The sequence below is a fragment of the Podarcis bocagei genome (genome assembly GCF_964188305.1).
Source record: "Podarcis bocagei genome assembly, chromosome: 2".
NCBI lineage: Eukaryota > Metazoa > Chordata > Lepidosauria > Squamata > Lacertidae > Podarcis > Podarcis bocagei.
This window is the reverse complement of record NC_138126.1, coordinates 16,579,837-16,592,293: the sequence shown is the minus strand read 5'-3', so window position 1 is coordinate 16,592,293 and position 12,457 is coordinate 16,579,837. Positions and strand designations below refer to the sequence as shown.

At 49.2% G+C, this 12,457-nt stretch overlaps 1 protein-coding gene across 3 annotated transcripts; it reads left to right on the top strand.

Moving 5' to 3' along the window:
* The first annotated feature begins 4,044 nt into the window (after positions 1-4,044).
* Positions 4,045-11,825, top strand: LOC308582555 (zinc finger protein 621-like). Of its 3 annotated transcripts, none has more exons than XM_081185771.1 (4): positions 4,045-4,180; positions 5,858-5,984; positions 7,033-7,143; positions 10,857-11,825. In XM_081185771.1, the coding sequence occupies exons 1-4, from the start codon at positions 4,136-4,138 to the stop codon at positions 11,417-11,419; spliced, it is 846 nt and encodes a 281-aa protein (XP_081041897.1). In that variant the 5' UTR covers positions 4,045-4,135; the 3' UTR covers positions 11,420-11,825. The 3 variants fall into 3 exon arrangements, with proteins under 3 accessions (XP_081041897.1, XP_081041898.1, XP_081041899.1); XM_081185772.1 differs by having other exon boundaries at positions 4,045-4,289; XM_081185773.1 differs by lacking the exon at positions 7,033-7,143.
* Positions 11,826-12,457: the final 632 nt, after the last annotated feature.

Genomic DNA, 12,457 nt, shown 5'->3' with positions numbered 1-12,457 from the left:
TCGGACACGACTAAACGACTAAACAACAACAACCCACACATGTAAGTATTTTGTAGCAAATCAACATCCAGAAAAATAAAGAACTCAACACTTCCCTGCCTCCTTAAATATAGAGGCTTCCCTTATTGGCCACAGGATAATGTCTCTTTGAGACTGGTTTTAAATCAGATGAGTACAGTACTATACATAGTTCCTTATGTTTTAGTGGAGGTGGGGTAGTTTTTTCTCGAAAATATAAGAGGCATTTAGCTTTCCTTAGTTTTGCATTTAAAATGTTTGCATTAACTTGAGTTTATTAGCATATGTTACATCTGCTTTCCTTATTATTAATGTAGGTTGCCTTTGCTTTGGATCAAAGGATGCAAAGCTTTGAATTTATGTTGTGTCTTACTATGCTCCCATCTGAATTAAAATTAAGAAGCACTTAAAGATGCGAAATTCGGATATTTGCATTTTGTTAATTCTTACTGAGATGCCCTTGTGCATGTTGACTCAGAAATAACTCAATGTGCTCAGTGGAACCTACTCCCAGGTAAGTGTGTGTATTTGATTGCACACTTCAGTATACTGAAAACTGTACCACTCAGCCCAAGACAGATTTTTTCTACAGGAATGTTGTACTTGAAGTGACATAGGCATGTGGCCATGAAAATTTCTGGCTGAGTCTTCAGCTGCACACCTGGCAGGTAAGGTTCTTCCTTCCATTCTTTTCACACGACTTCTCTAAACCAGATAAAGGGAACCTTTCGCCAAATTGTTTTTATTCGTTTTCCAAATTTTACCAGATCAGCTACAAATTAACACAAATTTAATGCAATTTCTTCAAAAACTGGTTTCTTGCACTACGTTTTTGATGTGTCCAAAATTTCCTTTCGTTGCTGCTTTATTTTCCTAGTTGTTTCTAGTTTACATTCCTTACAATTAATCTTACATTACAATAGGGTTTTTTTTGTTTTTAAACTTATTTATCCTTAACCATCAGCTGTCCGCTTGCTAGTTCCTGCACATACAATATTTTAACATTTACAGTATCTACAAGTAGCACCTTAGAGACCAACTAAGTTAGTTATTGATATGAGCAAAAGTGTGCATGCAGATGAAAGCTCATACCAATAACTAACTTAGTTGGTCTCTAAGGTGCTACTGGAAGGAATTTTTAAATTTTATTTTATTTTGACTACGGCAGACCAACATGGCTACCTACCTGTAACTAGTATCTACAAGTGAGGGTTGTCCACAAATTATCGATCTACAATAAATCAGCAATCATCATTTCTAAAATAAATTCCTTTCCTCCCTTCTGCATGTCTAAAAGCCCAATAGTTCACTTTTACTAGATGTTTTTCCTTTTCTTATCTGCACAGTCCACTCTATCAAATATTCTTTCCAGTCCAAATACATTCTAAAATAGGAATTCCAAGGTTGACCCCTTTGGCTCTGTATTTTCCCAGGCACCTTAACAGCCAGCCCATAATAGCAGCGGGGAGGCAGACTGTATTTCCTAGAAAATCTTTTTAACAGTTCAATCTTTGGTCGCCCAAACAAGCAAACCCAAGCCGATGTCTTTCCTTTGAAATTTCCCAGCTCGCCTCTATAAGGGCCCGCCGTTTCCTGCTGGCCATGTCCCATCCCATTCTCATCAACATTTCCCGATGCTCCAAACTTGTAACTTAACTGTTCAGTTGTTTAATTCTTTTAAATTCTTTCAGTCTTCTTCCTTCAGTGCTTTCAGTTTCACAGCATAGCAGGGAAACTCAGCAGGCCGTATGGAGATAATGGCAGTGGTCTACCCTGCAGGATCGGTGTGAATATTTTGCCTAGTTTCATGGCCCCCCTCCCCCCCCGCCTCCAATATGGAGAAAACAAAGCTGGACAACCTTTTCCCCCCTCCTATGGTGGAAAGTGCCCCTAGGGCGAATTTAAGAAATCCAAAAACTTCTCCTTTTTATGCACAGGTAGATCCTTGGGAGCAGAATATGGTTAAGAGCATGGTGCTGATTCTACCAAGGTCGCAGGTTCGATCCCCACGTGGGACAGCAGCATATTCCTGCATTGCAGGGGGTTGGACTAGTACAGTGTTTCCCAACCACTGTTCCGCGGCACACTAGTGTGCCGCGAGATGTTGCCTGGTGTGCCGCGAGATGTTGCCTGGAGGGAGGCGGGCGAGTCGGGCGGCGAGAGGCGGGGCGGCGGTGGCGAGGAGAGGCCGCCCAGCGCGGGGCTCTCACCGTCTGCCTGCCTGGCTGCCTGCGAGCTCGGCGGGCAGCGCCTCCGTCCGCAGCGCCCGCCTCGCGGCTCTCATTCCCTGCCCCTGCCAAAGCTCACCCAGCCAAACCGCGCTCTCCTTCCTGCCTCGCTTTGCTGCCTCCTCCCCCCCCACCCCCAAAGCTTGGAGGTTCCCCGGCAAGGGGGAGGGGAAAAAATTGAAACTTACACTTTCGTGCGTCCCTCCCGGCGTGACGCTGCGCGCTGACGTCACGGGGCTGTAATGGTGGTGTGCCTCGAGATTTTTTTCATCAAACAAGTGTGCCTTTGCCCAAAAAAGGTTGGGAAACACTGGACTAGTAGATCAGTGTTTCCCAACCTTTTTTGGGCAAAGGCACACTTGTTTCATGAAAAAAATCTCGAGGCACACCACCATTACAGCCCCGTGACGTCAGCGCGCAGCGTCACGCCGGGAGGGACATGAATTGCTAGCAAATTACATAATCACCTCCTTGAGGGCTGGCTCATCTTCTCCGAAGGCAGAACCCCATTAATTAACAGCACAGACTCACACCATAGCCAAGACGAAGGGGGAAAACCTCAGTCATGCACAGTCATGCACATGTGGGGGCTAAATGAGGACGAAGACCGGGCAGAGAGCAGGGTTCAAATCACCCCACCTGGCCAGGACAATCCCTGGGTGCTCCCTTGGGCCACTTGCCTGACCCACCTCGCAGGGCTGTTGTTGCGAGGATAACACGGGGAGAACCACGCGCGCCCCCGGGAGCTCCTTGGAGGAGAAAGCGGGCGATGAATGCAATGCACGAAATATATGAGAGGCGACCAGGTTTTGCAGGTGAGGGGCCCCCGCCAGCCTCCGCTTCCAACACCCGGCGCAACGACGCCGAAGTTTCCCCCCGGGCTCGGCTCGGGGAGCAGCGCTGCTCCCCCCGGCTCCCCTTCGCCCTCCCGGCTCTCTCTGCCGCCCACTGGGGACTCCCCTCACCTGCCAGGTCCGGAGCGCCGGTGGAAGTTGCATGCATGCATGCAGGGCGCCGCGTTGCCATTGCATTGCACTGCACTCCATGCAACGCCTGCATGCATGCATTGCCTTGCACGCCCGCCAAGGGGTCTCCCCGCGGTCCGATGCGTCCCCTCCGGCGCGGATGCAGCATTGCAAAAATAAAAAAACCCCGACGCAGCCCTACCTGGGGGGCAGCCTCCGCCTCCCGATCTCCGCGGGGGCGCAGGCAGGCTGCGCGGGGTCTGCGCGGAAGAGCCCCTGCCCGCCCGGCCGCCGCCGCTGCGCTCATTCCATGGCCGGGAGAAGAGCGCTTCAAACAAAACGCCCGGCCCGCCAGGCCACGCTGGGAAACGTAGTTCGTGCACCCCGCGCGGGCGTGGAGCCCAAGGGCGAGGGGACTACGGATCCCGGCAGCCCCCGCACCGGGGACGGAGGGGGAGAGGCCGGGTGCAGGGATGGAGGGACGGGTGGGCGAGCGAGTGAGTGAGTGGCAGCCGCCAAGCCTTGGCCGAGAGCCAGGAAGGGCCTCCCCGGAGGAGGAGGAGGGAGGCGCAGAGCGGGAGGGAGGGAACCCCAGGGGTCATCTAGTGACAGCGCCCCAATCGAAAATTTGACTTAAAAAAAAATCTTTCGAATTTTTTAATTTTTCCCGCGGCACACCAGGCAACATCTCGCGGCACACTAGTGTGCCGCGGAACAGTGGTTGGGAAACACTGTAGTAGATAATGCTCAGGACCCCTTCCAAATCTGATTCGATGTGGTCTTTCAAACTCAGGCTGCGTGTGAATGCGCGCGCGTAAAAATGAGCACCCAAAATGAGGATTCCTGCATTTCCCACGACCGGCAGGAAGTGGTCTTGTGGGGGGCGGACGGACGCAAACGACGCCGAAAGAAATCCTCCAGGAAATGCAAATTCCTAGGCTAAGAGACCAGTGGTCTAAACCTCTGCAGGTTGGTGGATGGAACAGGGACCCGAAGGGCTGAGATCCCGGGATAGAGGAAGCGGGGTGTGCAGCTTCGAGGGAACGTCTGAATGATTCTTCGGGTGGTGCAGATGCCGGTCAGTGGCGGCGGGGAAATGGGAGGCGCGGTGGGGAGAGTGTTTCGGTTTCTGCAGGAATTTAGGGGCGCGTTTCTCCTCGGCTGCGCCGCCCCGAGTTGGGCAGAGCTCGAGCGGGTTCGGGAGGAAGAAGCTCGTGGCTGAGCGCAGTTCCCACGACCTCAAAAGGCCCGGGTGTTCGCTCTGAACGTGTGCGCGTGTTACGCGCGCGGGCGATTCCCAGTAACTCGTCTCCCTTCTGCGCAACCTCTTCTTAAACGAGGCGGGATGGCGCGCAGTTCGAATGGTGGCCTTTTAAAGATGCCGCAGCCGAGACCGACTTGGTTTCCCTTGTGTTCTTTAGACAAAGGGTGGTTCATACATTTAAGTGATGGTGATAAATATAATAACAGTTAATAGCAACAGCATTGCCAGGGATTCCGGCTGGGGCAACCCAGTCAGATGGGTAGATGATGATGATAATAATTGGAGCTTTGCATGCTGGACGTTTGGACATCCCAAGATTGAACCCTTAGCATTTCTAGTGAAGGATTGGGTAGGTGGTATCTCCTCTGCTAGTCAGAATGGATAATTCCAGGGTTGGAAGGACAACTATTCTGACATGTGTAAGACAGTTTCCAATGTGCCACCAAGCCTCTGCAGTGGTACCTCGGGTTACATACACTTCAGGATACACACTCCGCTAACCCAGAAATAGTACCTCGAGTTAAGAACTTTGCTTCAGGATGAGAACAGAAATTGCGCGGCGGCAGCAGTGGGAGGCCCCATTAGCTAAAGTGGTACCTCAGGTTAAGAACAGTTTCAGATTAAGAACGGACCTCCAAAACGAATTAAGTTCTTAATCTGAGGTACCACTGTAGTGTATTATGTGGGGAGCAGGGGCTGATGGGAGTTGTAGTCCAAAGCATCAGAAAAGAACCAAGCTGGCCAAGGTGGAGTAGGAGGAAAGAAGCAAACCACTGTTTACTTGGGCAGTTGAAAAGGAATTGTACCCCCCCCCTGAACTCGCTCTCTCTCTCACACAGAGGGGCGCCCATATTTTGGTCACATCAATGCCATTCATTATCATTGACTTGACAGTCAGAAGGTTGGTGGTTCGAATCCCCGCGACGGGGTGAGCTCCCGTTGCTCGGTCCCTGCTCCTGCCAACCTAGCAGTTCGAAAGCACGTCAAAGTGCAAGTAGATAAATAGGTACCGCTCCGGCGGGAAGGTAAACGGCGTTTCCGTGCGCTGCTCTGGTTCACCAGAAGTGGCTTAGTCATGCTGGCCACATGACCCGGAAGCTGTACGCCGGCTCCCTTGGCCAGTAAAGCGAGATGAGCGCCGCAACCCCAGAGTCGGCCACGACTGGACCTAATGGTCAGGGGTTCCTTTACCTTTACGCCATTAATTATCATTATACATCGCCCATCCTTGAACAGCACTCTGGTAAGTAAAGGAGATGACATCATCACTGCACATTATGGGCCAACCCTCCCAGGTTGCCACCATCTCTGAATTTTAGGCATCACTTTGGCTAAGTCCCAGCCAAAAGAAGAGAACAACTGAGGCCTTTTTCTTCCTGTAGAGTCTAGTAACTTTTGAGGATGTGGCTGTGTATTTCACCGAGGGACAAGGAGGTTTGCTGGATCCATATCAAAAAGCCTTGTACGCTGAAGTCATGATGGAGAATTATGAGAACTTGGCCTCGTTAGGTAAGCATTTTGATTCCTCTTCTGGTGGAGGCTGGATGATTTGCAAGGAAGCTGTGCGTTTGTCATCGGCATCTCTTCTCTCCCACCAATCCTTTACATTTTCAGGAGAGTTGAGTTTATTTCAGTTGGTCAGACTTCCATTTGCTTTCTTTCTCCAGAATGTGGAGATCACTTGGACACAGGTAGCATGGAAATGCGTTGCTTTATGCTTCCGTCAGCAGCCTCTTTGGTTTCTGCGCTGAGATCTACAGGCAACGATCAAGGGTGGTCTGTAATAGTGAAATCTATCTCTCCTGGGGTAGCACAGCTGTTGCTGTAGTTAAACGTCAGTGTGGCGATTTACTTATTTTGTGCACCGCTTCTTATTTCGAGAAAAATCTCTAATCAGTTTACAAATTACCAAAAAAATGGGACTCAGTATAAGAAATTCTCGCAGTGAGGGAAGAGGCAGAAGGCCCTCAGAGCTGGACCTCAGGCTGAACAATGCGGGTGGAGACGCTCCTTCAGATATACAGAGCCGAGACCTTTAGGGCTTTAAAGATCAGCACTAACGCTTTGAATTGCGCTCAGAAACATACTGGGAGCCAAGGCAGATCTTTTAGGACCAGTGTTATATGGTCCCATCAGCCACTCCCATTCACCAGTCTAGTTGTAGTTTCTGAGTCACCTTCAAAGGTAGCCCCACGTAGAGTGCATTGCAGTAGTCCAAGCGGGAGATAACTAGAGCATTCACCACTCTGGTGAGACAGTGTGCAGGCAGGTAGGGTCTCAGCCAGCCTACCAGATGGAGCTAGCAGACATCTGCCCTGGGCAACTTTTTGAAAGGAGCTGTCTTGTCTTCTGTTCTCTCCCTTCAATGATAGCAGGAACCAGGAATCTGCAGCTTTCCATGTGTTGTTGGTCTACAACTCCCCAAAATCTCTGGCCATTGGCCATGTTGGCCGGGGTTGATGAGAGTTGGGATGCCACAACATCTGCACAGGTTCCCCATCCCCGAATTTAGGAAGTTTCCACCAAACTACTCACTCTTTTGTTCCTTCTTGGCAAGGATTTTTACTGGCTAAGCCTCCTCTCATCTCCCAGCTGGAACAGGGAGAAAAGCCCTGGGTGCCGGGTACTCAAGTCTTGGATGCGTCAGGGATGTCGGACACCGAGTCAGGTGAGAAGTTAGGGGAAGCTGGTGGACAAAAACACACACACAAAAAAACTATTTAGGGATTACCAGGAACTCTTAATTGCTTCTTGAGAATTGGCTCTTATGTAAGAGCCATTTCGTTCCAAGAGAGAGTTATGATCACCCAGAAGACATTGCATCCTTATGGTAAAAGTCTTTTAATTCCTTTTGCCACCTCAGCTTTGCTTATCTACAAAGTTTATTCCACACTGTGAAGAAGAGAACTGTCAACACCTCCGTAACAGCCGCTGTACCTCCCCTAAGCTGTGGACCAGTTAATAATAATAATAATAATAATTTATTATTTATACCCCGCCCATCTGGCTGGGCCTCCCCAGCCACTCTGGGCGGCTTCCATAAAAACCAAAAATACAGTAAAATGTCACACGTTAAAAACTTCCCTGAACAGGGCTGCCTTAAGATGTCTCCTGAATGTCAGATAGTTGTTTATCGCTTTGACATCTGCTGGAAGGGCGTTCCACAGGGCGGGCGCCACTACCGAGAAGGCCCTCTGCCTGGTTCCCTGTAGCTTTGCTTCTCGCAGTGAGGGAACCGCCAGAAGGCCCTCGGCGCTGGACCTCAGCGTCCGGGCAGACTGATGGGGGTGGAGACGCTCCTTCAGGTATACTGGACCGAGGCCGTTTAGGGCTTTAAAGGTCAGCACCAACACTTTGAATTGTGCTCGGAAACGTACTGGGAGCCAATGCAGGTCTTTCAAGACCGGTGTTATATGGTCTCGGCGGCCGCTCCCAGTCACCAGTCTAGCTGCCGCATTCTGGATTAGTTGTAGTTTCCGCGTCACCTTCAAAGGTAGCCCCACGTAGAGCGCATTGCAGTAGTCCAAGCGGGAGATAACCAGAGCATGCACCACTCTGGCGAGACAGTCCGCAGGCAGATAGGGTCTCAGCCTACGTACCAGATGGAGCTGGTAAACAGCTGCCCTGGACACAGATTTGACCTGTGCCTCCATGGACAGCTGTGAGTCCAAAATGACTCCCAGGCTGCGCACCTGGTCCTTCAGGGGCACAGTTACCCCATTCAGGACCAGGGAATCCTCCACACCTGCCCGCCTCCTGTCCCCCAAAAACAGTACTTCTGTCTTGTCAGGATTCAACCTCAATCTGTTAGCCGCCATCCATCCTCCAACCGCCTCCAGGCACTCACACAGGACCTTCACCGCCTTCACTGGTTCTGATTTAAAAGAGAGGTAGAGCTGGGTGTCATCCGCATACTGATGAACACCCAGCCCAAACCTCCTGATGATCTCTCCCAGCGGCTTCATATAGATGTTAAAAAGCATGGGGGAGAGGACAGAACCCTGAGGCACCCCACAAGTGAGGGCCCAAGGGTCTGAACACTCATCCCCCACCACCACTTTCTGAACACGGCCCAGGAGGAAGGAGCGGAACCACTGTATAACAGTGCCCCCAGCTCCCAGCCCCTCAAGACGGTCCAGAAGGATGCTATGGTCGATGGTATCAAACGCCGCTGAGAGATCCAGCAGAACTAGGAAACAGCTCTCACCTTTGTCCCTAGCCCGCCGGAGATCATCAACCAGTGCGACCAAGGCAGTTTCAGTCCCATGATGAGGCCTGAATCCCGACTGGAAGGGATCCAAATGGTCCGCTTCTTCCAGGCGTGCCTGGAGTTGTTCAGCAACCACTCGCTCAATCACCTTGCCCAGGAATGGAAGATTTGAGACTGGGCGATAGTTGGCCATCGTGGCCGCATCTAAAGATGGTTTTTTAAGAAGCGGTTTAATAACCGCCTCTTTCAGCGGGTCTGGGAAGGCTCCCTCACGGAGGGAAGCATTCACCACCCCACGAAGCCCATCGCCCAGTCCTTCCCGGCTAGCTTTTATAAGCCAGGATGGGCAAGGATCCAGGAGACAGGTGGTTGGTTTCACTCGTCCAAGCAGCCTGTCCACATCCTCGGAGGTAACAGTTCACAGTTTCCAGTTGACACTGTCCCTTACCATGTTACAAGAATCACTATACAGTCATACCTTGGTTGCTGAACGGCTTAGTTGCCGAACAAATCAACTCCCGAACACCGAAAACCCAGAAGTAAGTGTTCTGGGTTTTTGAACGTTTTTCGGAAGCCGAACGTCTGACACGGCTTCCGCTTGAGTGCAGGAAGCTCCTTCAGCCAATTGGAAGCCGCGCCTTGGTTTCAGGAGTCAAATGGACTTCCGGAGTGAATTAAGTTCGAGATCCAAGGTTCCACTGTATTGGGTTTTTTTATCAACTATTTTATCCTGGCTCCCATTTAGGAATAGTTGTCTTGGTTGGTGAGAGGCAAAAACCCTAAGGTTGGAGGGCCATCTGTCAGAGATTCTTTAGCTGTCTCATGAAATCACAGAGTTGGAAGGGACCCTAAGGATCATCTAGTCCAACCCCCTGCAATGCAAGAATTTGCAGCTGACCCTTACAGGGATCGAACCTGCAACCTTAGGATTATCAGCGCCACACACTATCCAGCTTCTGTATTGCAGGGGGTTGGATTAGAAGACTTTTGGGGTCCCTTCCAACTGTACAGTTCTATGATTCTATGGTCTGATGTCTTAATGCCTGCTTTTAAAAAAGAGCGGGGGGAGTGAAGTTTCCCCCCTGACACATTACTTTTCTATGTGCAAGAAGTTTATTTATGGAGGAATATTAAAACATTTCATTCTCAGCCTGTAGTCAGTTCAGTCCAGTAACAGATAAATTATATGGGACTGCTGTAGTTCACAGAAAGGCACTGAATGCCCCACACTTGTATAGGGTGAAGTAAAAATAATTGAGCAGAATGAAATAATAATAGCTTCCAACAAAATATTAAAATACAGTAATGCATCAAACATTAAAAGCTTCCCTAAACAGGGCTGCCTTCAGATGTCTTCTAAAAGTTGGGTAGTTGTTGTTCTCTTTGACATCCAGTGGGAGGGCGTTCCACAGGGCGGGTGCCACTACCGAGAAGGCCCTCTGCCTGGTTCCCTGTAACCTTGCTTCTTGCAGCGAGGGAACCACCAGAAGGCCCTCGGTGCTGGACCTCAGTGTCCGGGTAGAACGATGGGGGTGAATGGCAGTTGAAGGTGATGGACTACATGGAATTGGCAGAAATGACTGGCAGAATCCGAGACCAGGGAGAAGAATCGGTGAAAGAAGATTGGAAGAAATTCAAAGACTATTTACAGAAATATTGTAAAATTAATGAATGTTAGAATGATGTTGGATAGAAATTAAGTGGTTTCCAGCTGCAATGCTTTAAGAGACATGAAGAAAGCGTTTATAAATGGGTAAAAGCTTAATGGCAAGGATTTGCTGAACTAACAAATTGAAGTGGAATACAAAAAAGGGAGGTATGAGGAGGTCCGGGGAAATAGGTGTAAGAAAAATATGCAACGGAAAATTAAGGTGTTTTTAACTGTTTTTATTTTGTATTTTTTCTTGTATTTTTTCATTTTTACTGTAATATCTTAAAAATTTTAATAAATATCTTATTAAAAAAATGATGGGGGTGAAGACGCTCCTTCAGATATACTGGACCGAGGCCGTTTATCAACAACAGATGATAAATCATTATTCACGCACACCCCACCAACCAATTTCAGTTTCTCGCACATCTTCATGTGTTGTTTCCTTCCTTTATTAATTTCACTACCTTCCTTTCCTTCCTTCTCAAGTTCAGAAGTGAATTGTTGTTTATCCTTGCAGGTGATGTTGAGAGACGGCCGTTGTGCCCTGTGTATGGGAAAGATCTTCCTCAGATCTGCCTTATCGAACAGCAGAAATGCCGCACTGGAGAAAAAACCTCACGGTTGCTTAGAGCATCAAACATGTTCTGTCAAAAAACCACGGTTTCTGAGCAAACGTGTGAACCGCAAAGGAGAGAGGTCCCCCTGAGCCACCGGAGAGTTCTCACTGGAAAGAAGCCCTATCAGTGCTCAGAGTGTGGGAAATGTTTTCGCCAGCAGTCGCAAATTATAGCACATGAGAGAATCCACACAGGGGAGAAACCGTATGGATGTTCTGAGTGCGGAAAACGTTTTCGCCAGCAGTCGCACATTATAGCACATGAGAGAATCCACACAGGGGAGAAACCGTATAGATGTTCTGAGTGCGGAAAACGTTTTACTCAGCAGTCGCAGGTTCAGGCTCACGAGAGGATCCACACAGGAGAGAAGCCCTATCGTTGTGGAAAGTGTGGGAAGCGTTTCTCCCAACAAACACACCTCCTCAAACATCAGAGGCTTCACACAAGTGAGGAAACCCTATAAATGCATGAAGTGTAGAGAGTGTTTTGCTTGACGCTTGTGGCTTTTGAGCCGCCAAAAGATCCACACAGCAGTGGAGGGTATGCTGCGGCCAGGCGTGAGAAAACTGCCTTGGCAGTATTCTCGCATGGCGGCACCCAGCCGAGGAGAGGGGTGCAACGGCGCAACAGCACTTTCTCTCCCTGGCGCTGCTGGGCCAACCCTCTGTTTCCCTTTCCCACAGGATAAATCCCCAATGGAGAATGAATCACGAGCGATAGTGGGTTTTTCTTTTGGGAAAACAGGTTGTAAACAAACTGTATTATAACAGATGTAAACTAGGAGTTTTGGTTCTTCTTCTTCCACTGAAATGTAACAACCAGTGCTGTTACTTTTTATTAAAATGAGTACGGTTTCAAGTTGTAGGCTGTATGCTGTTCAGGCTTAAGGTTACTTTCTTTTACACATCTTCCATAGATCAGACTTCTCCCCACACACTTCAGGAATTTAGGATTTTAACTGGACTGTTTCCTTACAGACCCCCAAATCCTCCTTTGCCTCAGAATCACGACTGCCCTTTCCTGTCAGAGTAGTCCCTCTAAGGACCCTTTTTCCATGTGGAAATGTAGCCTTTCTAGGCCTTATTAACCATGGATAGGAAAATGTTGCACCCGAGCAGGGACGAAAAGGAGCCAAAAGACACCAAGGGGTTAAATCCAGAGAAAGAGCTTTTATTCTGCCATGGGGGGGGGGGAGAGGAGCAAGTGTGATAACTCACAAAAACAAGCACGAGTTCACATGCATTTGCACAGAGTATATATCCCCCTTCCAGTTCCCTCCCCCTTTCTCCTCCCATGTGTCTCCTGAGCATGAACAGAAAGTTCCTGTCTTGGGACCATTTTTGGGCTCTTCCCAGGAAAGGGGGTGAGGGGGTTTCAGAGTGTTCCAGTTTTTCATTCTTGTGCTTTGGCATGGTTTCCGGACAGAAGCAAGTTGCAATCTTGTTTTTAGCAAGGCCAAAGGCTCTGAGAAAACAATGGACTCTGTTCCCTAGTTTAAGGG